The 24,480-nt window shown below is 36.0% G+C and overlaps 1 protein-coding gene across 5 annotated transcripts in view; it reads right to left on the bottom strand.

The window, feature by feature from the left end:
- Positions 1 to 24,480, bottom strand: part of Pkc53E (Protein C kinase 53E) — a 524,230-nt gene that overhangs the window by 41,611 nt on the left and 458,139 nt on the right. For 3 of the 5 annotated variants that reach the window (XM_083135905.1, XM_083135906.1, XM_083135902.1), the window contains 3 exons: positions 23,748 to 23,949; positions 18,806 to 18,994; positions 14,983 to 15,123 (listed from right to left, as the gene is read on the bottom strand). In XM_083135905.1, coding sequence (XP_082992031.1) covers positions 14,983 to 15,123; positions 18,806 to 18,994; positions 23,748 to 23,949 — 532 coding nt within the window. Of the gene's footprint in view, positions 1 to 8,385; positions 8,404 to 14,982; positions 15,124 to 18,805; positions 18,995 to 23,747; positions 23,950 to 24,480 lie in introns of all 5 variants that reach the window. The other 2 variants (XM_083135901.1, XM_083135903.1) reach the window with 1 other exon arrangement.

Below are 24,480 nucleotides of genomic sequence, written 5' to 3'. Positions count from 1 at the left end.
TGAACTAAGCTATACTCAGTGGTGTAGCTACAACCCCTCCAATGACCTACATCTGCCAAAAAGCTTTCCTTAGGTGACACTGATTAGTGCACCAAATGTTATTATCGCATTCTAGACTAGAATCTACTACTATTTCTTTAAAGCAGTCAACTACTTGGCTACACAGGTTCAATCTATCTCTGAAGTAGTGTTAAAATTTCATTGCTTTTAGCCACAGTATTACAACAAATTAATAACTTATTTCTGCAATACTCTGTATCATAGGCAGCAGAAGAGCTTGAGATGTAGGCCAGCCAATATTTTATGAATAATCATAATAATGAAAATTTTAATAACATAATTATACTGAAATACATAACAAACATTCTTGGTCTTTCACACATTTCAAACTTGATATTGAGATCATGTAGCAATGAAAAAATTACAATGTTTAAAATGTTTAACCTGGGACATCAACAGGCAAAGTTTTGACACCTTCTGTTACCCCTGTTCTCTGCAATTAATGTATAATGATCAATTGTGAATATTTTTGTCATCACCCTGTAATCAAAGGATCCTTGATTCGATACCCAGTGGAGGCATGTAGTGGTTCGGACCCTACTTACTTTAAACTGTAGGTCCAGTCTTGTTAGTCTACCTGTGTATAAAGGAGACTTAAAAATAAAAAAGACTTAAATTGTGAATATTTTCTCCTAGTGTCATATTTTCCTCAGAAACTAACATTCAATTATCATAGTCATGGTAATTTATGAAATACCCCCTTCCCCCCTTCTTTATGCCAGTCTTTGTTTGTTTCAAGTTTTTTGTTATTGGTTGTTAGGAACTGCTGAGCTGTATGTGAAGATCCTGTAAGTGAACATTAGATCAACAGATGGCACAGATTGTCCTGATCAATTGAATGCTGGAAGAACCAGGATGAAAGATTCTGGGTAGGAAGAAACAACGGACAATGCTTTGTTTGTGTTTGGAAAGCAGAAAAAGATAGTCACATATGTATAGAGAGAGAATGGTTACAAAAATGGTTACCGAACACTATTGCATACAGGGCACTTCATAATGTTCTTTGCGGTTAGAATAATTTATTAGAAGAGTATTGCACTTACTGCAACTAAACAAACACTAGTCGAAACAGAAACATAGTTTAGTTTCATGTCTACAAATGTTCAACGTGTACACCCTGGACATATGAACTATGGCATGTATGAAAGAAACTGCTCGAGTTCCTGTTTAGACTAGTGCAGATTTCGTTACAGTAATTACAATAATCTTTCTGTAATAAATTACCTAACCCAAAGAACATTACAGAAAAGCTCTGTCCCAGGTTTGAATACCCGGTAGAGGTACATGACACAGTGGTTCGGATCCCACTTTAAACTGTAGGTCCAGTCCAGATTAGCCTTCCTGTGCATAAAGTGGACTTAAAAAAACAACAAATCAAAAAAGCTCTGTATAATATAATGCATTTAGATTATCTGTCATGGGTGGGAAAAAAAGGTTGGGGGACATTTCACTCCAAAAAGTTGATTTTACAGATGAGGGAAAAAAGCGTCAGGTTAGGTTAGTTTAGGTGAGGTTACGACCTATGCGGGTCACTTGAATGATCCAGAAAGTAGACAAAACTCATTTTTGGGTAATATTGAACTTGCTGTATATACTCCATTTTCCTCAGGACAGATATAATGTAAATTAACAAAAATAATATGGTACAACAGATTCTTCTTCATCCATGAAGTTGTTTCGGCATATGTCTTACAATATGTCCTATATGTCCAGTGCCATAAATCAATATAATTACCATATTATTTTTGTTCATTTGCAAGATATGTTGTAAATGCATTGCATTATATACAACAGTGTTCAGTTAATCCTGTGTGTTCAATCTTTCTCCAACTCTTGAGTGGCCATATTGTTATTTGAAACCTGAACAAAGTATTGCTTAAATTACCCATCATTCCTCTTCACACTCAGAATCATTCATTTGGATTCTTCCAGCACTCAGGCAGCAAGTTTCAGTCACCATGGTTGCTACATATAGCCACTGTAGGGTCTTGACTGTGTATGAATCAAATTACTTCATTTTTCAGTGCCTCCATGAGAGGAAGCTCTATGTTCCAGTAGCAATGACTTGGAGCAAACAAAATATGCTGCCTCATATTGTAGAGCTCAACAGTCTTTGATGACTGCCCATATGGCTCACAGAATGCTGCAAGGGCTGATGATACCAAGGCAACAAATCTGACTTAAAAGAGTGCACTGACTAGCACAGGTTTTACAGCTCTCATGGCAACTATATCAACTGTTGACAGTTGTAGCACGTGAAGCATGTGTGCTCAACTATAAAATGCAGAAAAACTGCTATTCTTTTTACCTCCCCCTCTTTTTTTTTTAGATAGATATAAATAACCATAACATATTGTGATGTGTGTATTACTCCCAGCTATATAATGAAGAACTTTAAAAAGATCTAAGATCAATTACTTACGTGTGCAAGTACGATTTGTCGATCAAAACAATGTTTCAGAGGTCAAGACTGCCTCCATCTTGAGGTTAATACGTATTCTTAGGCACCAAACATGGTGTCACGTTAAGAAAGTGTTAGTTGAGGGTACAGGTTAAAGGTTATGGTGAAAAACACTTACTGAAGAACCTGCATGGGAGCTATAAAAACAGTTATTCTGTCCACACACAAATCTAAAACTGCGCATGTCACAATCTCAAACCTCATAAAAGAAACGTCCAAAGCGGCTGTTAGGGGCCACCCGGCCAGTGCTTGATAGAAGCGAATGTGCGCACTGTGGCCATTCGATCTACAGCATCACGTTTATGGTTCTGGCTACAGGACATGTGCAGATTCAAGTCTCCGATAGGAAGCGTAACAACTTTTCTCCCGAGATTTCAGCCTGTGTATGGGACCGGTGGCCGGTGAGGAAATTTGGGAGCTACGAGCGAGTAGTGTAATCTGGTCACGGAAATCTAAAATAAAGACTGGGGGGTTCGTTGTGCTGACCACATGTAACTGGTTGGATGACCCCCCCTTCCCCCCATCTTGGCAGGTGGGAGTGAGGCTGGCAGTCTGTATGTAGGCCTGGCCCTCACAGGCTCTTGTGCCATGGGTTATTATATAATAACCACATAGTCTACTTTCCGAGAACTGTTTGCTTTGGATGCATTTGTTGGAGACAGGGTCAGACACAGTGCTCGAAGTAAGGGGGTATTGCCCCAGCTATCTCATTGTCACCATATTGAACCACAGAAGCATCCTCCCAGCCAAGGCTCGTCCATACATCTCCCCAGCTATCATTTTCCACTTTAAGCCCTGGACAGACTGTTATGTTGTAGATTTGATTTGCTTGAGTAAATGGCTTTTTAATAGGGATGGGCCGATAATAAATTTTGGCCGATACCGATAAAGCACCGATATAAAATTTACCGATACCGATAACCGATATTATACCGATCCGATATAAATTAGAAATGGTCCATGAAGAACCTGAAATGTTCACCGATCTCCTTAATAAATATGCGTTTCGAGGTGACTGCAGTGCAAAAGAAGTTGAATATTTAGACAACTACTTTTTTAAAAAGTAGGGCATTGAGATTATCCATAAAAATTACAACAAAATGGCAGAATTTTGAACTAAATTATAAGATATTTATCGATATATCGGATCTGTAAAATAATCGGTAATTTTACCGATATGCCTATATCGGCCGATACCGATAAGAGTACAGATTAATCGGCCCCATCCCAACTTTTTAATGATTAGCTATGCATTTCAGTTGCACTTTGATCACACATCACACCTAATGAAAAGGACAGATCTTGGCCCTTAACAGGGCTGTTTAGAATTTATTTTGAAACCTGCTGAGTTAAGCACTTTAAATAGTATTGAAATCACCGAAATTTCAATCCACGTAAGGAATTAAACCTGATATTCAATTACAATACAAAAATTACTTTCTTTTTAATCTGGGACATCCAATATGTATATGCACAATGAAGAAAATATGTTGATACCATTAAGAACTTCAGTTTCCCTGGCATTTAAATTTAAATATAATTATGTACAAAAAAATTTTAATTTGACATATATTTACTTACTATACAGATTTCCAACTTCAGCTGATAAAATACATACATGTAAATATCTTATTTATACATAAATAAATATCACTTTCTGATCATAAAGACCTTTCTACAAAGCTTATCATCTCTATAAAAAGGAAAAAAAGAGAAAAATTGAGTAGAATATAGAGACGAGATCACAAATGCAGGAGATTCAAAGGACAAACAAATGTACCATGCACAACTTCAAATGGGGGATAGCTACCCGAGATGCAGAAAAGTCTACCGCCATTTAAATAATTGAGGGTGGATAAAAAAAAAACAGATGAAAAAGGAATAAATCCATGCACTCATGCATCTCATTTCTCTATGTTTCAAAGAAAACTTAAAGTTTCGCTAATTTGTCAACTGTCATGACACGGGGGGGAAGGGAATATACTAAGGCAAAATTTGGTCTGAATATGTCACAGTATTTTCATAACTGGTTTATAAAAAGAAATGCCACATCTACAATTAATAACAGTTAATGCTATGCACCGAAATCCAGAGGTAAACTTATGTGGGAAAAGTAATACACAGGAAAACCTGTGCAATTATCTTCTTTTGACCCAGCAACATCTCATACATGAGAGATACATCACAATTATGTATCTTTAATATAACTGGGACATTGTAATATTATGGAAATATTATGTGCCATATGGGATGTAGGAAAATGTTAGTCCAGTGATGTAAACTTGAAGCTTCACTGTATACATACTAAAATTCACATAAATGATTTAACACATTTCCGTAAATATTATTTCGTAACATACATCGTACATTCACATCAAACTTACCTACACAGACCAGCACAATTCATAAATGTTCAAAGATTTTATTTAATAAACTATTGAATACTGTTAATTCTTTTTCTTCGTGCAATGCTTCCTTTACTCTGCAAGGAAGCAAGACCAGAATAGCAAGGAGGACATTTTACCAATGCGCTGGACAACATTATGATGCTGAAAAGTGATGTGTTTGCTTTAGCTGTCCTGCACAGTTTACTGTCAGGAAGTACTATGACAATTATTCTTGTAGGGGTGGGTCTGAGTAATTTGGGCTGCCCTACTTCTGGTTCCAGTTTATTAATGTCTGAACATATGCTGTATTATGAGCTAGCAGTAATGGTGGCCCATCAAAAGGGAGGGTTTGAAGAACAGTTTACTTGTTACACTTAGTGCAGATCCTACCTATACAGGATGGGAGGGGATAAAATATTTATGCTTTTTCCAAACACAATCTATTCAATTTAACTAAGCCTCTTGCAATCCTAAAACCAAAGGTATATTGTATATAGTTCTATAGAACTTGTGCCCTTAGAAAAAAAAACATACACCAATTGATACTGAATTGAATAGTACTATTGCTAACAGGATTGTTTTGACCATAGATAAAAATAGAGATATGGTGCCAGATGTTGCTATCAGATCAACTCCATATCCTTGATAACAATAAAGATATAGCAATGAATTGAGAACTGTTAGATTTTACCTAACAGCATGAGCAATAGTACATTAAATGCAACTGCCCCTTCCCAAGAAAACCCCACTTCTGCTTCCGCACTGATATATATATATTCTGTCGCCATCTGATAGAAATACATTGGTTTCTCTTTCTTTTCTTGCAATTTTGGTGGGAGAGCAGTTATTCTTTCCCTAACCCTCTCCAAGCCAAAAACCTGCTTGGGTACAGATCAAACATGTGGTCTGGGTGCTGTAAACAGTGGCATATTTTCAGGATTTTTAAATCAATAAAGTATGATACATTTTTCTGATTAGAGGGCATTTTGGGAGTGATCAAGCTCAATAGCATGTCCCCTCCCTTAAATAAGCACTGATTGCAAATTACTCCCAAGACTTCAAATGTAAATAAAGGGCCTAATAAGAAGAAACGAGTTGAAGGTTACTATAAATTTCAGATAGATTTCAGAGCAAAGTGACATGGCCTCAAACTGTGCGAGATTGTAGAAATGCATTCCCTGTGCATACACAATTAACAGACCAGGGAAACACAATGCACACTGTTGAGAAAATGGTCTGGTCAGAGTGAAACGCAAGCAACAAGCAACATGTGCAACTTGTCGTTTCAGTCTGGTAGGAAAGGTTGCATTTACGAGGGTCGTTCAAGGAAAAAGTTTTTTTTTTTTAAAGTACTAGCCCGATAAATGAAATGAAACTAGCAATGTGTTCTTTCGTCTTTCCTCTACATTTACACACACAATGCAATGTTCGTGCGGGCTACCGCGCATGCACGGCACGTTATTAGCATGAGTCATGCAATGAGAAACGTGCCCTGGCCATAAGGAGTAGAGAGTCATGGCGGAACAACGTGTTTTGGCGGTGTGGAGTAAAGAAGAGATTTGTTCTGCGATCCGGTATGAGTGCGCAAATGGTCTTGCTCCTATCAACATCCACAGTAAGCTGGTTGTTGTTTATGGAGACTCTGTAATGTCAGTGCAAATGGTGCAAAGGTGGTGCAAATCGTTTTCTGAAGGACAAACAATCATATTCGATGAAGATCGGCCTGGTGGCCCATTTGTAGTCAGTGATGCAACATTGGTTGACAAAGTGAATGCACTGGTTTCGGCCAACCATCGAATCAAGGTTCGTGAAGCAGCCGCTGATTTGAACATTTCCGTCGGGACTGCACACAAAATCATCCACGAAAAATTGGGATATGTGAAGGTTTCATCGCGTTGGGTCCTACGACAACTCACTGCAGAACATCTCACGATGTGTATGACATGTTGCCTGGATTCTCTGACCCGGTACCACAATGAAGGGAAGGACTTTCTCTGCCGTATTGTGACTCAGGATGAAAGCTTTGTACATCACTACACTCCAGAATTCAAACAGACGTCGATGGAATGGAAACAGCCGTGAAAAGTGTTCTTCGTTCCCTGGACCCCAAATTTTTTGCAGATGGCTTTCAAAAACTTGTGCAACGATGGGACAAATGCTTGTGCCACCTTGGAAATTATGTTGAAAAGTGAGAAAGGACCATGCTACTTGGTGCAACTTTATTTTTGTCTGTAACTTATGAAATAAATTTTTTGCAACATAGGGAAACTTTTTCCTTGAGCGACCCTCGTATTTTGGAAGCTTCATTTCAAGTGAAAACTCATTTGTCTCTTTTTCTGAAAGCTGCCCTTCAGTTGTGTTTCAATCAAGAAATGCGAGACATCACATTTAAAACTCTGTCTTCTATTTTTATCAATCAACGATAGGACAATCTGGAACCTGTCTAAATGAAGGAACCTATGAAACAGCATCAATTTGGGTTGATGTTGTTCTTCACATTACCAAGTATGAGCAAACAAATGCCTTGAATTTCATTTCAAAGGAATATCATCCCAAGTACTTACGTCTAAAATTCAATTGTCAGTGGCTAAAACAATTTTGTATAACTTAATACAGAATGTACATAGAAAATACATTTTCACTAAATTTCAATTTAACATAACAATTACAAAAGTACCATTTCAATTTTCTCAATGAAACTTCCATCATGCATACCTAGCAATGGAAGATTCGAACCATGCACCAAAGCACAGGTGATAAGGCAAAATAAATACCAGCACAATCGATAAAACGTTACGAACATTTCACCCTTTTTTATATTATGTGCCTCCATCACCAATTTCTCTCTTCCTAAAAATATACAGGATTGTTCATGAAAACACACAAAGATTTTTTGATTGGTTCAAGTGACAGTAACATACATCCAGGTGACAATCCAACCACACCTATGATTGTTAAAATAATCATACCATGAATATGCAAAATGGCAGCCATGATTCATATGCACAGATTCTCAGTTTGAAAAAAAACCTTCTCTGCTTGTCACAGTTTTGGTAATAATTCTACTACCTATTTAAAATTGTCAAAACTAAACGCCTGCAGTTCGACTCAAAAATGATGAGATTTTCTCTGGAATGTTATAGTTCCTTGTACTATAAATATTGTAAATGGGCCATATTTTCTATGAACAAGCCTGTACTTTTTAAAAAAATGTAAGCACCTTATTACCCTCAGTTAGTTGTGGAAAATACCATTTCCGATATCACCAAGGCGAGTTAATTGAAAAAGAATGTGGTAGTTGAAAAAAAGGTTGGTGCCCAAAAAATGTTACACACCATGCATTATGGTATGAAAAAATGTTGTGGTGTGAGAATTTACACAGGATAAAAAGTACTCTGGATGCATCTCAAAATCCTGTGTATAGGTGGGGGTGCATGAGTTTAAAAATAAAAGTATATAGATATACTCTGTACTTACTACACCATTATATTTTCCCTGGAAACAAAAACAAAATTTGATACAGTATTTGTAATAAGGCCACAGTTGCATAATAATTATAACACTTCTCTGATCATGGATGATCATTCATTCTAAGAATACTGAATTTCTTGAAACTTTGTATGAAACTAGAGAGCTGACCTGACCACACATTAGCAGATTCAATGTATTATTTTATTTCATATCATTTTCTATATGCTAAACTAAAAAATTAAAAGAGAAGTAAACATTTTGTTACAACAAACAACATGAATTTTAATTGTACTTCGGATTGTTAGAACAAAGTATAATGTAACATGACACATGCGATTCATTTTTTTTTTTTTTTACTAAAGGTTTCTTACAAATTCTTATTCGTGTATTTGAAATTGTGTGCAGTTGATAAAAGGAATTTCCAATTGTGCAGAAGCACAAAGAATTATTTACATGTCTGGATGGAATTCTTAATAGTACATGCACATTTGAGTGCATTCCATACATGCAAATAGAGTGGAACCTTGATTTTAAGTTTCCATCACATCTTCATGGTCCCCGTAAAGCAACAGGTTGTAAAATTTTCCCACATTTGGACTCGTGAAAAACATAAAATTGAGGTTCCACTGTGATATCAAGAGCTTGAAAACATAAAGAGACTTACTTCCTGGACAAAAATTCAAACAAACTAATAATAATAAAAAAGAGTAAGTTCCTATAGTACAAAGTATGGAATATATTTTGAGCCAGTGTTCTCCAATGCTGTATTTTTTAGCACAATATCCACACTTTCCTCAATCTTTTACTATAGCATAGAAAACAAGTTTGAAAACTAATACAACATAGGAGGAAGAGATATTAATATTGATATTAAATGCTTCAGAAAAAAGTGACTGTGTACTTACTACAACTTATAGGAATCTGATAGTCTTATATCTGTAACCTTTCAAGTAAGTCTTTTTATGTATTACAGAGCATTTTCATAATAACTACATTAATACCTCTGGCAAAAGCAAGTTTATTCCTGCAGCAGCTCAATTGACTTAGTAAAATCAAACCAGTATTATCCATATTGTTATTGACCAAAGAACTAAGGTTTCCAAAAACGTCCATAGAGTTTACCTTACATTTCATATCTTGCAAATGCATTACATACACAAACCTCTAAACTCTTCATGATTAATTATTACTGTATTAGGAGAATGCATTAGATTATTATTATTATTAATATAATAATAGTTCATGGAATTAATTTTGAGTAGTCCAATCATATTGTTCCATGTATGATATCCATATTTTCAAATTATTATAATAATATAATAATTTCAATTATTATGCTTCAGCTTTTATACTTTGTTGGAGTTCCAATACGTAAAATAGTCTACACAAGATTCAAGATTCAATAACGAACTGGCACACAGAGAATTAATTTTAACTTAATGAAAAGTAATGGAAAACTTACGTAAAACTACTCTTGGTATTAAGTGGTAGAGAATTGACATGAAAAGGCAAAAACTCAGCTTTGACAGTCTTGAATTTTCAATATTTTTCAATATGTTCATTTTATAGTTGTTTTGTCAATTTTCCAATACTTCTACAAGCACCAAGTACATTCATTTTTCTCAAGTTTCTCTGTTCATTTTTTACTCTTACAATTCAATTTTATCACGGTATATTTTCAACAGAGTATAAAGTTTTGAGCCCCCTGGCCCCCAAATACATAAGTTGTTACTACCTAGTCTTACCATAAATACTGTCCCAAAGTTGTAAGTAAATAGACACAAAATGGTGAGAGATATTGTAATATCAGAATAACATGAGGTGCATGGATGCATTATGAACCAAAATCACAAATAATTATTCGAAATGGCCACCTTTAGCACTGACACACTTCTGAAGTCTTCGTGGCCACTCATCAATGGAATTACGCAACACATCAAGTGGAAACTCCGCAGCTGCCTTCTGAAGAGACCGCTTTAAACTGTCAATATTGGGATGTCTCTTCTTGCAAGCCATCTCCTGAAGCTTGGACCACAATTTGTAGTCCAAAGGGTTTAAGTCTGGACTGGCAGAGGGCCAATCTGATGTGGATATGAAGTCAGGAACATTTGCCTCCAACCACTGCTGGGTGGTGCGTGCTTTGTGTGCTGGGGCTGAGTCCTGCTGGAAGCTCCAGTTCTCTCCACGGAAGATGGTGTCGGTAAGATTCTTGCATAGTTTCTCAAGCACTGTCTGCTGGTACACTTTGGCTGATGTTTTTACCCTTTTTTCACAGAAATGGAGCGTGCCCTCATAGCAAATGTTCCAGACTTCATTTCCTCTTCAGTTTGGCCTTCTGCAAGTCCGGACCTATACCCTTTGGATTACAAATTGTGGTCCAAGCTTCAGGAGATGGCTTGGAAGAAGAGACATCCCAATATTGAAAGTTTAAAGCGGTCGATCTCTTCTGAAGGCAGTTGCACATTTTCCAGTCGATGTGTTGCGTAATTCAATTGATGCGTGGCCACGAAGACTTCAGAAGTGTGTCAGTGCTAAAGGTGGCCATTTCGAATAATTATTTGTGATTTTGGTTCATAATGCATCCATGTACCTCATGTTATTCTGATATTACAATATCTCTCACCATTTTGTGTATTTACTTACAACTTTGGGACAGTATTTATGGTAAGACTAGGTATTACAAACATGATGCGTAAACAGTAGTTGTTTGCTTTGTGTCATAGATGTTCTGCAAATACAGTAATCTTCTAGAACTGTCATGCGCTTGGTGCTAAAGATTTCCATGCCCAAGGTGACTATAAAATTCTGCACCCCCCTCCCCCAACACACACAACTTTGCTTCATGTATGTAATTATTATTATTTACTTTGCTAAATCTCCTTCACAATATTCATATGCAAACAATTCCCTCATCGCATAAAAAATATCTGTAGCAATTTTATCTCAAATGCGTGGATTTCCTACAACAAAACTGTTGTCTCTTAACTGTAGCAAAGCTCATATTAAGACAAACTGTCCATCACGCAAAGTTCAAAGTGCATTAGGCCTTATTTGTGTCTGTTTTGAGACATTTGCAATGCATTAGTATTTTTAATAAATCAATATTGTAAAAATGATGCATGTGTTATTCAATAACCACAATCAGTTAATGCAAAGTGCGAATATGTATTTCAGATTATGACTGTTTCCAATACTAGTAGTTATTACTTGGTATCAACAAATCAAATATACATGTTTTTAAGTAATAAGTATATGTAGTTTTTGTGATGCTCTCTTAAGTAAGAAAATGTTTTACTAAATTTATTTGTTTGCAAATTGACAACAATATTGATAGGGTGTCATCACTTTGACAAGCTACATCATCATTTCTCTTTTCCAACTTTTATCTTTTTTGCTTGTTTGGTACTCTCTTGATCTCAGTGTAACTGGAACAATCAATCACACTGTCACTTAAGATTGGAATTATCTTGGAAGATTATTAAAAATAATCAGTTTTAGGAATGTTGACCTCCGGCTTCATGACATGTTTTAAGGAGAATGCAAGTTCAGACATCCTTTCAATGCAAAAAGGTTGTCCAATGCCATTGTTATATCTTGAATCTTGTACAGACAGCATAACATATATTACATTCTATATTCCACACTTGCTAAACACTTGATTTTGGATAGAATGCAACTCTATTTATTTCCATTCATTGAAACCTGACTCTTTTCATATACTCTAATAAAATATCTATGGTACGAACACAATTAATAATATTTCATAAACAATATATTTATCACAGTTATCAAAAAAAAAAATTGAACACTGCAAAATATAAATCACCCATATATATACATTTGACTGTTTTACAAATAATGATTTTCAATTTTATCATGATTGTAATTTATTCATATTTATTGTACTCTGCAGAATGCTAACATATTATTTTTATTTCCTTCAGAAACACTGGCAGTACTAGGTCATCATAAGTGGTTGTGGGTTACTCTATCAATACACACATACACACACAAATCCCTTGTATACACAAAAATAACGTTTACCTAAGAGCTTGATCACAAAATAAATAAATCTTGAAAAAGCTGTTTGAAATGGATTCTCCACAATTATAAATTCCTCAAGTTTACTTTTCAGCATGGGGAATGTTTACTGTTTTGTAAATATTTATTTTAGCGTGCTTTAATCTGGAGCTAATAATTTAGCGATTTAAGACACAAAGTGACGAGATTTTGCATTCTTCATGAAGGCAAATGTTATTTTATACAAGTCTATTGCCAAAACAATGAGTATTGCTAGTTGAAGATTTCACATGCAGAAAAGATGAAAATATCGATTTACCAAACATTTTCAACTACAAAGCAATAACATCCAATTGTGGACTTTTGTTAATTGAATATACTGGTAAATTTATCAAACAATAGCTCTATGTCATTTGATATGCCTGTGAGAATCAGCAAAGATTACCGTATCAGGTGACAAGCTGATGTTTCAGACTATGAGGCCCAGGTAGAGACACACTGCATAGTGATTGATTAAGCTTTTGTATTGAGTCCACTTTAAGCACAGACATGATAATTGGGATTGGACCTACAGTTTAAAGTGAGATCTGAACTACTGTGCCTCCACCAGGTATTGATCCCAGGACCCCTTGATTACAAGGTGACAACGTTACCACTATGGCATCGGGAAAGCCCACTCTGCATAGTGATTTGGATCCCACTTTAAACTGTATGTCCAGTCCTTATTAGCCTACCATAGCATAAAGTGGAAAACAATTTGAATTTTTGTTATCTTGCGTCACAATTCTGCCACTTATTGCTAATCATGATGATGATGATGATGAGTGATGATTGGTTAAAAGAGCACTCGTGCCCAGGCTGGAATTTGAACCCAGACACTTTGTTAGATCAAGTGTACCACTTGAAGTGCTCAGTCACCAAACCGACAGGAATTAAACTTTGGCAGACTACTAAGCTCATGCAGATAAATGATGTAATAAAAAAGTTCATCAAATGATAGCTTAACATGATATAAATTAGGGATGGGACCGATTAATCGGTACTCTATCGGTATCGGCTGATATAGGCATATCAGTGTATCGGTAAAATTACCGATTATTTTACCAATCCGATATATCGATAAATATCTTATAATTTAGTGCAAAATTCTGCCATTTTGTTGTAATTTTTATGGATAATCTCCATGCCATACTTTCTGAAAAAGTAAATGTCTAAATATTTAACTTCTTTTGCATTACAATCAGCTCAAAACACACATTTATTACGGAGATCAATGAAAATTTCAGGGTCTTCAAGGACCATTTCTAATTTTATATCGGATCGGTAGAATATCGGTTATCGATATCTGTAAATTTTATATCGGTATCGGCCAAAATTTCATATCAGCCCATCCCTAATATAAATTAATCCCCTTTAGTTTGTCTGAGAGTCTTCACATGGGAGTCTAATAACTGGTAGTCAATGTTGTAACATCTCTCAGACACACTATAGTTAAGAAATTTGGTGAACGGGAGGCCAATCAAAACTGAAACACATAAATTTACTTGACAGGCAGATTTGCACCATTCAATAGCACCACCAACTCCTGGTACTTACTCATAGTATAAACTGGGACATCTTTGGTGAAATAGGGGCTACAGCAGCACTTGCCGATGGAAACATTGGTTAATTCAAGCAGACGAACACCAAACTTTTAAAATATTATTTGCCTTGCAATAATTCTCTAGTTTTTTAAACATACAGACAATAAATAATATCGACATAATGAGCTTTGTTTTCCAAAAATATAAAACACTATTCAAGCATCATCACAACTAATTTGTAACGAAGTTATGTCACTTTCCGTATTTGAAACCAAGATAGCCGCAAAATATAAATATCTCCAGAATATGTTAAATTAGAAAGAAATTTGGAAATAAAAATTTAGTTTACTTACCAGTAAACATCAAACTCACATTAAAAAACAATCATGTCTTCATTCAGTTCATAGCACACAGAAATGCTCACTTACATACAAACATCAATAGCATATTTTGGAATCGATAGTTATTAAAAAAAAAATGTTATGGTTACTGAATAGTATTCAGAATATTCCTGAAAAATGATTCACAGTATGTTATGGGTAAAAAAAATCACCTTTTGCAGCAAAGCGCTAAATATCCATATTTCTCAGCATGCTTCACGTTGAAAAAAACAGACCTAAGTTTCACCATTAACTATGTTACTAGTTACTGAACTATGCAACTAAGTGCATCCCAAAGCAGAGCAGTTTTATTTTATAAATAAAGAACATTCACAACACTTAGTGCATTTTGCAGTATACATTCGGTTGTGACAACCCCTTCCTTCTGATTTTCACCCCCCCCCATTTCCATCTAATAAAAACACTCCCCTGGTCATGACATGCTGACAGATTATTATTACTAAACATCAAAGCATGCAACTATAACGTATTAGCTACAGTGTTCTAAAGTGCATGCTCTTCATGGAAGTTAAGGACAATTTTGTTCGAGTTTAGAAAAAAAAAAGTTCTGGATTTTTGATAGTCAACGTGCAGGAAAAGAAGCACATAAAAGTACTTACAATTTTAGGCTTGAAAGGTGGTTGAACTTCTCTATTTTCTATTCTTTCCCAATCTATTCGCCTGAAGAAAGCATGTCCTCGAACATCCTCTTCGCCTCGGGTTCCACATCCCAGTCTTTTGGTTGGATTTTTTGTCAAGAACTGCAAATGGAAAAAATAAATTACATATTTATTATTATTTTTAGATTTTTCCACAAGTAAAAAGAGAACATTAATTAAAGTATGACTCATGCATACATTATTTATTTTAATAACAGGTATAACATTAACATATACCGGGTGCTTTGTTTCATTCATGTTTGTGCATATATTTGTCTCTTTGACACAATATGATGACTGTTTCAACAAGTGTTCATCATTTGAGTAGCAAGAAGGGTGCTAAGACATGTGTCAGAAACACCAATAAACCAAAGTGAGTGTTACAAAACATTTACTACTCAAAATGGAACTTAAGGTGGAAAGTCGGTACATAAGTCGCAAGTTATGACACTGCTATAAAACTAGAATGCATTTGTTTCTTGAACATCTCTTGCAGGAAGTCCTTTTGCCCTCAAAAAAGCACAACAGCATAAAACTCTTCAGCTGTACTCTCATCAAGTATTGTTGCCAGTTTAGATACCGAGCTGCGCATACTCAGAAAATACCTAGTGTTAGCTTCCTAACCTATCTTGAAGGTGGATTGTACTTCCAGATAATAACTCTTCACACTACTACCTACCATTATCAACTATTGTACAACTCTTATTGACTGTGACGGAAATTGCGATGTACTCTATATTAAATAACTTCATTGTGATTTTCGCACAATCCAGTTGTTCCGCCACTGCTATTTGGCTTACGCCACTTGATGCTTTTTTGATTTGGAGTGATAAATGTTGTAGCGAGTATACACTAGAGGGCAGCATGGTTCCGCCCACACTTCTTGCCTGGAAACTGTTCAGCGCACACATTCGAGTCACATCAGATACTTGGAGTAGTTAGTCACACCAGGACTCCAGTGTGCGGAGAGAGTTGAACTTTGCCGATGAGAATGGAAACACGTGGCTCGCGAACGTGTGCATATGCCTGGCAAGGACAGTCGAAGCGCCTGGACTTCCACAGATCACGATACCACAATGAGAATCTCAGCAAGCTACAAATGGAAAGTACGTGTGATTGAGGAACAAGATCGATCGTTCTCTTCAGGAATACGTAGACGTACATGCCTACTGAACATTAGGAAATTCTCATGTATTTTATTTTTACAAGTGAGAATATTTTGGGAGAATACTGACTGTTGTACGAAGTGCTGCGTTGTTGAAGATAATGGAGTTTGAGAGTTAAATGCTCTGCACGAGAGTAGGTACCTACAAGATTGCGCGACTTATGTTTGTGCTTGTGGAGTGTGTAGTCAAAATCAAAGGAACTAAAATGAGAAGATTTGTAATTCGGCGACATGACGAAATGGGACAATTCACAATTTTGAGAAGCATGCGAATCAAATAACGTGGTAGGTCTATGGAGAAAGTGAAGTACTACACAGAAGTTTTGACAATGTCTTTTGATGTGTGACTGAAGTCATCGCGTGATTCTTCAAGGTGGAAAATTACGTCACTGAGTAGATGTGGCTACGAGGAACTAATTAGACAGGTATATGAAAAGTGGACAAATTCTTGGGAATATCGTTGGTGAATCAAACAAGTGCATCGTTTTTCACTAGTTTTCATACTAACTAAAAAGAGTGGTATTTAGGAGACAATTGACAGGGACATTGTTGAGGAATGAAACAATAAAAAATATTACGTGCGTGAATGATCTAGTTAAATTGAGAATGGTTTTTGTGGAAAAACAAATCCTGACTCAAATTCATTTTTTAATTTAACGACCTTAAAAAAGGAGCAACGTTACTTGGAAAATCTCCCCTCACTTCCTTAATACCCAACATTTAATTTAAAATTGATGTGCCCGAGCATTTTTAATCAAATAGTAAGATTGGGGTTAAATGATTGTATGTGAAATTAATTGATAATGGCTTTATCCTTGATGGAAGCAAAGCTTCCATAATTGTTTGATTGTGGTAAATTGCATTTTCGCTGGTCGAAATATTCATGCTAATTATTAAAATTTGTGTCTAGTCAAAAATGCATGAGAAAATATAGCTTAACGAGTTAGGGTGCAATCCACTAATATTTGATGAAATTAGTTACGTGTTAACTATTTCAATCTAGTCATTGGCTGACATCATTTGACATTGAAAAGTTAATTATGTCCAGAAGTGTGCACGCGATGAAAAAGACACATGGTTGTAGCATGTTTGTAAAAAAAATAATTGTTGATTTGTAATACATATGGTTGTGGAAAGCCTTAAGAGAAAATAAAACCATTGTTATAAATTTAAAGTTCTAGGCAATACGTTCTTTTCCAATTCCTGTTTCTTAACAAAATTGAAATTACAAGAGTTATTCAGGGTAGTACGATACGATGAACATTTGATACACCTTTTTAACTGAAAATATGATTGGTTATTGCTTGATGTGTATATTGCATGTTAATTACAGTGCATGATTGTAGACTTAAGAATTTCCTTCCTTAGGTACGTGAACTGCATTCCTGATTATCGGCTTATTGCTATGTTTTTGGAATACTGGTTCTTAAGAATTCTTGTTTAAGTAACACCCTTTGAATCTGAGTACTTGGCAAACTCAAGTGAATTGTCAAAGAGGTTCTGTAGAACCTTGAAGTGTACCGTAACCTCGGTATGCATACTTCAAACAAAGATTTTGTATGTTCTGCGATATCTTAATATTAACTTCCACGGATTTTCCCTCGGGCCCAGTATCGCACAACGAAGTAGAACGTTACATAACTTTCCTTAGTTCTATTATTTTTATTTTCCTAATTTTATGTTGCTCTTCTGTGTCTTTAGTTTATAGCAATGATGAGAATTAATGATGATTAGACAAAATTGATGAAGAGAGACTCGCAAAGGAACAATCCAACATTGATACATTATTATTGTCATGAAAGAAGTGATGTAATCAATGCAGAAACAGTCACCCTGGGGAAAATCTTCGTGATATTATTTCTAATTATAATTTAATTTAATATAATCAATTTTATGTAATAAATTTTACTTCTCTTTTTAATTAAAATTTCAAGATGGGAAACCAAATACATGAGTAATCCATGCAGTCACAATATGGCTTTTATATCATTCGGACTCCTAACCACAGTATTTTGACTTGCTGATCTCCATCCGAAAACTGGCAAATTATTATCACACAATGTATGTAAGGAGAAAAAACATTCCTCCAGACTTATAAGAACCTTTTATGTCCATTTCGCTTGCGAGTAATACGTTCTTGCACTATCAATAGGTCATGACTCTTAGCTAAGGATGTACATACTTCACTCTTGAAGTGGAAATTGTTAGTTGGGAAGGACTCTTATTGTTGGCAGCAAGAGCGCATCGTTCAACACCAAGATGAGTGCAAATATCACTTCATTAACTCAATTAAATTGCCATTCACTCTCGTCATCGCACCTGGTCAAAAGTGGTACATATAAAAAAACATAAAAATACGAAAAACACACAAAACACATGGCTCGGTTCAAATCAAGATTTTTTATAGACTTTTTGTTTTAAGTATACTTCATGCACAGAGACTAACCAGGAGTGAACCTACAGTTTGAAGTGGTATCCGAACCACTATATGCATCCACTGCGTATTGAACCCAAGACCACTTGATTACTCATAGATGTAATGGCCAGAGAGCAATAATATAAAATCTTATCACTATTATTAAAAAATATAAATCTTCCAGAATCACACGTATTGCTTACCCCTTTGCATGCCTCTTTCGCTTCTTTTGACAAGGACTTTGGATAAGAGACATTGTGGTCGGTGATGGCAGCAAATAATTCTTCCTCGTCTTCTCCATCAAAGGGAGGCTGGCCCACCAGCATCTCGTACAACAACACACCGTACGCCCACCAGTCTACTGATTTACCATAAGGCTGATACAAAATAATCTAGAAAAAGGATAATGTTCAGTAATTATAGCACATTCACAAGAAAATAAAATTACAGTCCCTAACACTATGCCAAAATGCATTCTTGTCTGCCATATCCAGCACATAAAGGGAATTAAATCCAGCAAGCACTGAAATGGAGAAGGAGGCTCAAATGCAGCATAAAATACCACCAATTTTAAATAATACAATCACAGCAGAGCTGGCTTAGAAACCATTATTTTCTTCTGATTAAAATCTTAAGGTAAATCTCACAACTACCAGAGTACCCCAATCATCCTTAATGTCTGGAATTCCTTGAAATACCTGACAATAGGGATGTGCCGAAGTCGATTACAGATGTATGAAAATTGGCAGAAATTGACATATCGGTATCGGTAAAAATCAGATATTTAAACCAGTACAGATTATACTAGAGTTTTACCTTCTAATAAGTTTTATATTCTAGTTTTGTAAGATTTATTGAAAATTTGGTTATGATTCGTCTTTATTGTAGAGTTTTTGTAATGAAATTATTGCAAACTCTCATTCAGAGGATCAACCTAACTATAAATCGGAAATAAAACAGTACATTACTGTTGTATTCGAAATTAAAAAATGAGTATTCAAACCTGAAGCAAGTGCTGAGAAAATACTTGAGCATACCTCCTGCATCAGTATTCAGTGATTGAGTGTTCAGTGTTGCTGAACAGATTTGCTATAAGAGAAGAAGTAGGTTACTTCCTGAAGTGCTTCCAAAACTCTTATTTCTGAAGTTGAATCTGGCAGAACAGGAATTTATTTTGCATTTCAAAGAACTGCTTGTGTACTAATGTTAAATCTCTAGGTTCACATAACCTTTTGTAGATGCAAATGTACATTCGCATCTCTTGACGATATATATGTATATACATATGATATGCAATAGAAATGTACATACCAAATTAATTTTTGTCATGCAGAAAATAACATCCCATTTCTGTTTAATAATCTTATGTATCGGAATCTTTAAATGTCGGCATTGGTATCAGTTCCAAAAATTATCGGTGAGTACATCGGCATTGGTAAATTTTCAGCTTCGTCACATCCTGACAATAATAATGCCTATATAGAGTGGAACCCCAATTTTATGTCATGTTTTATGTTAGGGAATTTTAAATTTTCCCTTCATTCATTATACGTGCAATCTCTATGGTTCATGGTTCTAGTAGCAGTAGAGAAACAGGTTATAAAATTTTCCTGGATTTTACATCTAGCCTTAAGTTCTTATCATGGTCCTCTGAAGAACTTAAAATCAAGGTATCAACTCAAATGGAATCAGACCTCAGCAAAAAATAGTAGTAATTAAAAAACAATATTAATCATAGTTTTTCTTGTATGTACGCATTGCTTGCATTGTAGAATTATTTTCCTGTAGTTTATGGTTATTACAAGCATAAGAAAACAGTTTTTCGTTGTGACGTTACAGGAGAACACACGCTCCTTTCATCAGACATTTATTTTCATTTTGACTATGCAAATTCATAGTTCTCCTGAAACGTCAGAACGAAAAACTGTTTTCTTATGCTTGTTATAACCGTAAACTACAGCAAAATAATATTAATCATATTGCTAAAAACAATTGATTAATAAAAAAAGGAAATTCCACTGAGGAAAAGGATTCTATGGCAATTTTCTGAAACAGGTTATTTCATCCCCTAATTTGATATTCAAAATTTTTAGGAAATTTGTCATTTAGATACAATGATCACAACAAAACAAATAGGCAGTACTATTGCTATTATATCGACCGCTCATCCTTTCATACTCTGAAATATCCTTACTTGAATAAAAACTACAGGAGGAAGGTGCCTTATTATTTCTTTAACATATGATGATAGACAATTGATTCTATTCATTCAAGTGTTAATGGAAGATTGTAAATAGAGCTTGTAGCATTTTAAATTCTTCTGCATACCGAAAGATATTACATGGAAATTGCAGCGGAAAATGCAAACTTAACCAAAGGTTCAAACATGGGGGTCTCTGGCATACCATGCCATTGCTCTATAAACAACTACAGAGACAGCCTTGGTTTTGTCAGATTTTTTGCTCTTGCCAGTGTGAAATTGTCTGTCAGTTCTACTGCAATGGGATCTGTTGCCTTTGAATCACTGTTGTCCTCGACAGTGCCTAGTTTCTCTCAGCATAGAGATGAAAATTACCTTACTGCTTGGAACACACTTCTGTTTTTCAAAAGAAATATATCCCATTGCAGTAACACTGACAGACAATTTCATGCAGGAAAAAATCAGGCGAAACCAGGGTTGCTTCGTAGCTCAGTTGGTATAGCAATGGCATGGTATGTCAGAGACCCAGGCTCGAGTCCTGGTTGAGCGTGCATTTGTTGCTAAAATTTATATGTAGTACATCTCCTGTGTGTGCTAAAGTAAGACAAAAATTCTAGTTTTTATTTTTAATCAAATTAATCATTATGAAAGATGAAAACGGCACTTATTATTTGCTAACATCCCATTTCTTTTAACAGAGGTTTCATCAGGAAATAGTAAGTACTATTTGCTCACTTGCACTGATTATTTTTTTTAAAAATATAGTTAAGTGCATTAACATGGTATCCACCAAATTAAGAAATAAAAAATGTATTTCAAATGATTTGTTGAAGGCAGATATAATTTACAGGTTTTGCATACAGATATAATTTACAGGTTTTGCATACAATGTGAAGAAATGGAACAACTTCTGCACATCTTTAGATTGGATTTGAAGCACAGGTTTCTTACAAGCAATATTAGATCTTGGTGTTGTCATAGACGAAAAACTTAACTTTAATGAGTACATTACAAACGTTACTAAAAGAGCCATGCATCTTCTTGGTCTTCTGTACAGATTCACTGAAATCCAAAACCAATCATTCATTAGCATATTTTTCAAATTCCTAATCTTCCCTATTCTTGAATACTGCTCTTGTATGGCTTCAAAAACTAATCTTTCCAGGATAGATTCTGTCAACTTTTTCCTCACCATAGAATACCTTCACAGACACACTACCATAAAATAGATATCATATCTTCCTTGAATATCCAACCACCACATTCTCATCATGATCTAGCAGATATGAAATCAACAACAGCAAATTAAAAGTGAATTTCTAATCAATTAATTTCATCTACGAGTACCAATTTGCAACGTAAATCTCTTGCAAAATCCTGCTAGAAGGCTCTTCCTTCTACAGCGGTCTCTTTTCTATAGGCTTCCTTGCTTATATACCAGGTATCCAAAAAAGTTCGTGCCACTGGAACAAAAAGTGAAAGTCAAACGGCATGTGGCGGCAATCCTGTCTGGATGACATCAGAAGTTTACATTCCCGGCAACCGTCAGTCAGTGCAGAGTTGGGAGGCGTGTCGGTCGCATAGACAGCAGGTCTGTAGAAACTACAATCCTGAAGGGAACATGTCAGTGTCAAAGGACGTTTTACGGCCGTGTTTACTGTATGAGTTCAAATTTGGCAGCAATGCTGTAGCCGCTGCTCGAAAGATATGCTCTGCGTTTGGAGAGGCATCAGTGAGTGAGCGCACAGCGCGAAAGTGGTTCAGTCGATTTGCATCGGGCGATGAGAGCCTCCAGGACAAGCCTCGAGCTGGACGCCCCGCCACTATCGACGAAGCCCTGCTGAAGGAGACCATCGAGCGTGATCCACAGCAAACGTGCAAATAACTTGCACAAGGGTTTGGAGTGTCGGAGGAAACCATTCAATTTCATCTGCACAACCTTGGGAAGTCTTGGAAGCTCAGTAAGTGGGTTCCTCACGTTTTGTCCGAGGAAAACAAACGCCAGTGGCTCACCATTTGTGCATCATTGCTGTCACGCCACAACAAAGCCCCATTCCTGGACCAGATATTGACATGTGACGAAAAATGGGTGTTATACAGTAACCGCAAAAGAAAACCTCATTGGTCGTCCCCTGGTTGTGTTGCATTGACCCCCAAAGAAAACATTCATCAACAGAAGGTACTGCTCTGTGTTTGGTGGACCAGCACTGGTGTTGTGCACTTTGAATTGCTAGAGCATGGCAAAACCATCACATCCGAGGTGTACTCGTCCCAGTTGCAAAGGGTTGCAGCTGCACTGCGTCCGAAGCAGCCAGCACTAGTCAACAGGAAAGGAGTGATCCTTCTTTAAGACAACGCTAGACCTCATACGGAGAAAGCGACCAAGGAGGTAATCAACACACTTGGTTGGGAAATTTTACCTCTTCCTCCTTATTCCCCGGACATTGCCCCATCCGACTTTCACTTGTTTTTGGCCATGGATAACCATTTCCGTGAGCAACAGTTCCTAAACCGAGATGATGTGATGCAGGTCATAGGACAATTGTTTTGCTCCTAGGGACCAGAACTTTTACAAATGCGGGATTTATAAGCTTGTATCTCGTTGGGATAATGTAATTGAAGCTGAAGGAGCTTATTTTTCTGAATAAAATACATTTGCCAGAAATTACAGAGTCTTTATTTCTCACTGCAAAATACGGCATGAACTTTTTTGGATACCTGGTAATAACTTGCCTCCAAATGTTGACACGTTCTTGCCAGAATGCAGCTTCCAACAATTGTTAAGGATGTATGTGCAACTTTTAATTTTCTTTTCTGTGCCATCTTGTACAGTTTTTTTTCTTTGTCAATGTTTTCCTGCTGTTAATGTTTCAGTATAAAATGGTCATTAAGTACTGTATCTGAAACGTTAGCTAAATAAATATTTGAATACTGCGAGCACTTACCTCGGGAGCAATGTAGTCTGGAGTTCCACAGAAAGTCTTTGTTGTTTTATCTCCTGTAATTCCTTCTTTACACATACCAAAGTCTGCAATCTTAATATGGCCATCTTGATCAAGAAGAACATTATCTAACTTCAGATCTCTATACACTATTCCTCTGCTATGCAAGTAAAATAGGCCTATGGCTATTTCAGCAGCATAAAACCTGCAAGAAAATTATACAAATATTATTTCTGATAATTATTAAAAAAAAAAAATTGGCAAAGTTTTTCTTGGTGGGAATGTAAACAGATGTGTGTAATTTCAAGAAATATTGACAGACTCATCCAAAATGTATTACATTTATCTAAGTCATCTATTGACAACCTACACCAGGTTTGAGTATCTCACTTGCAGTTGCGGAGGCTAATGATGACTGTGCAGTGTGATCATCCTGCTGCTTGCACACTGAACCTCAAGCAGGGTGACCAACTCTCCCGTATTTCCCAGGTATTAGAGCGATTTTCTTTTGGACCCCTCCCGACTCCCGTATTGACTTTGTATTTCTCCTGTATATTTCATTAACAACCAAGATCGCATATTTCAACTCATTCAGAGTTTGGCGAGCCATAAGAAACTTCAAGTCGACTGCAAGATCTTGCACATCTAACCTTTTGCTGGTGGAAGTGACGTCTATCTTGCAGTAGTTGATTTATGCTTAGTTCAGCAGAAACAGTGGACAAATGCATATGGATCA

This window comes from Lepisma saccharinum, chromosome 14 (genome assembly GCF_977018435.1).
Source record: "Lepisma saccharinum chromosome 14, izLepSacc3.1, whole genome shotgun sequence".
NCBI lineage: Eukaryota > Metazoa > Arthropoda > Insecta > Zygentoma > Lepismatidae > Lepisma > Lepisma saccharinum.
The sequence above is the reverse complement of the archived record's forward strand: the minus strand, read 5'-3'. Positions and strand labels throughout refer to the sequence as shown.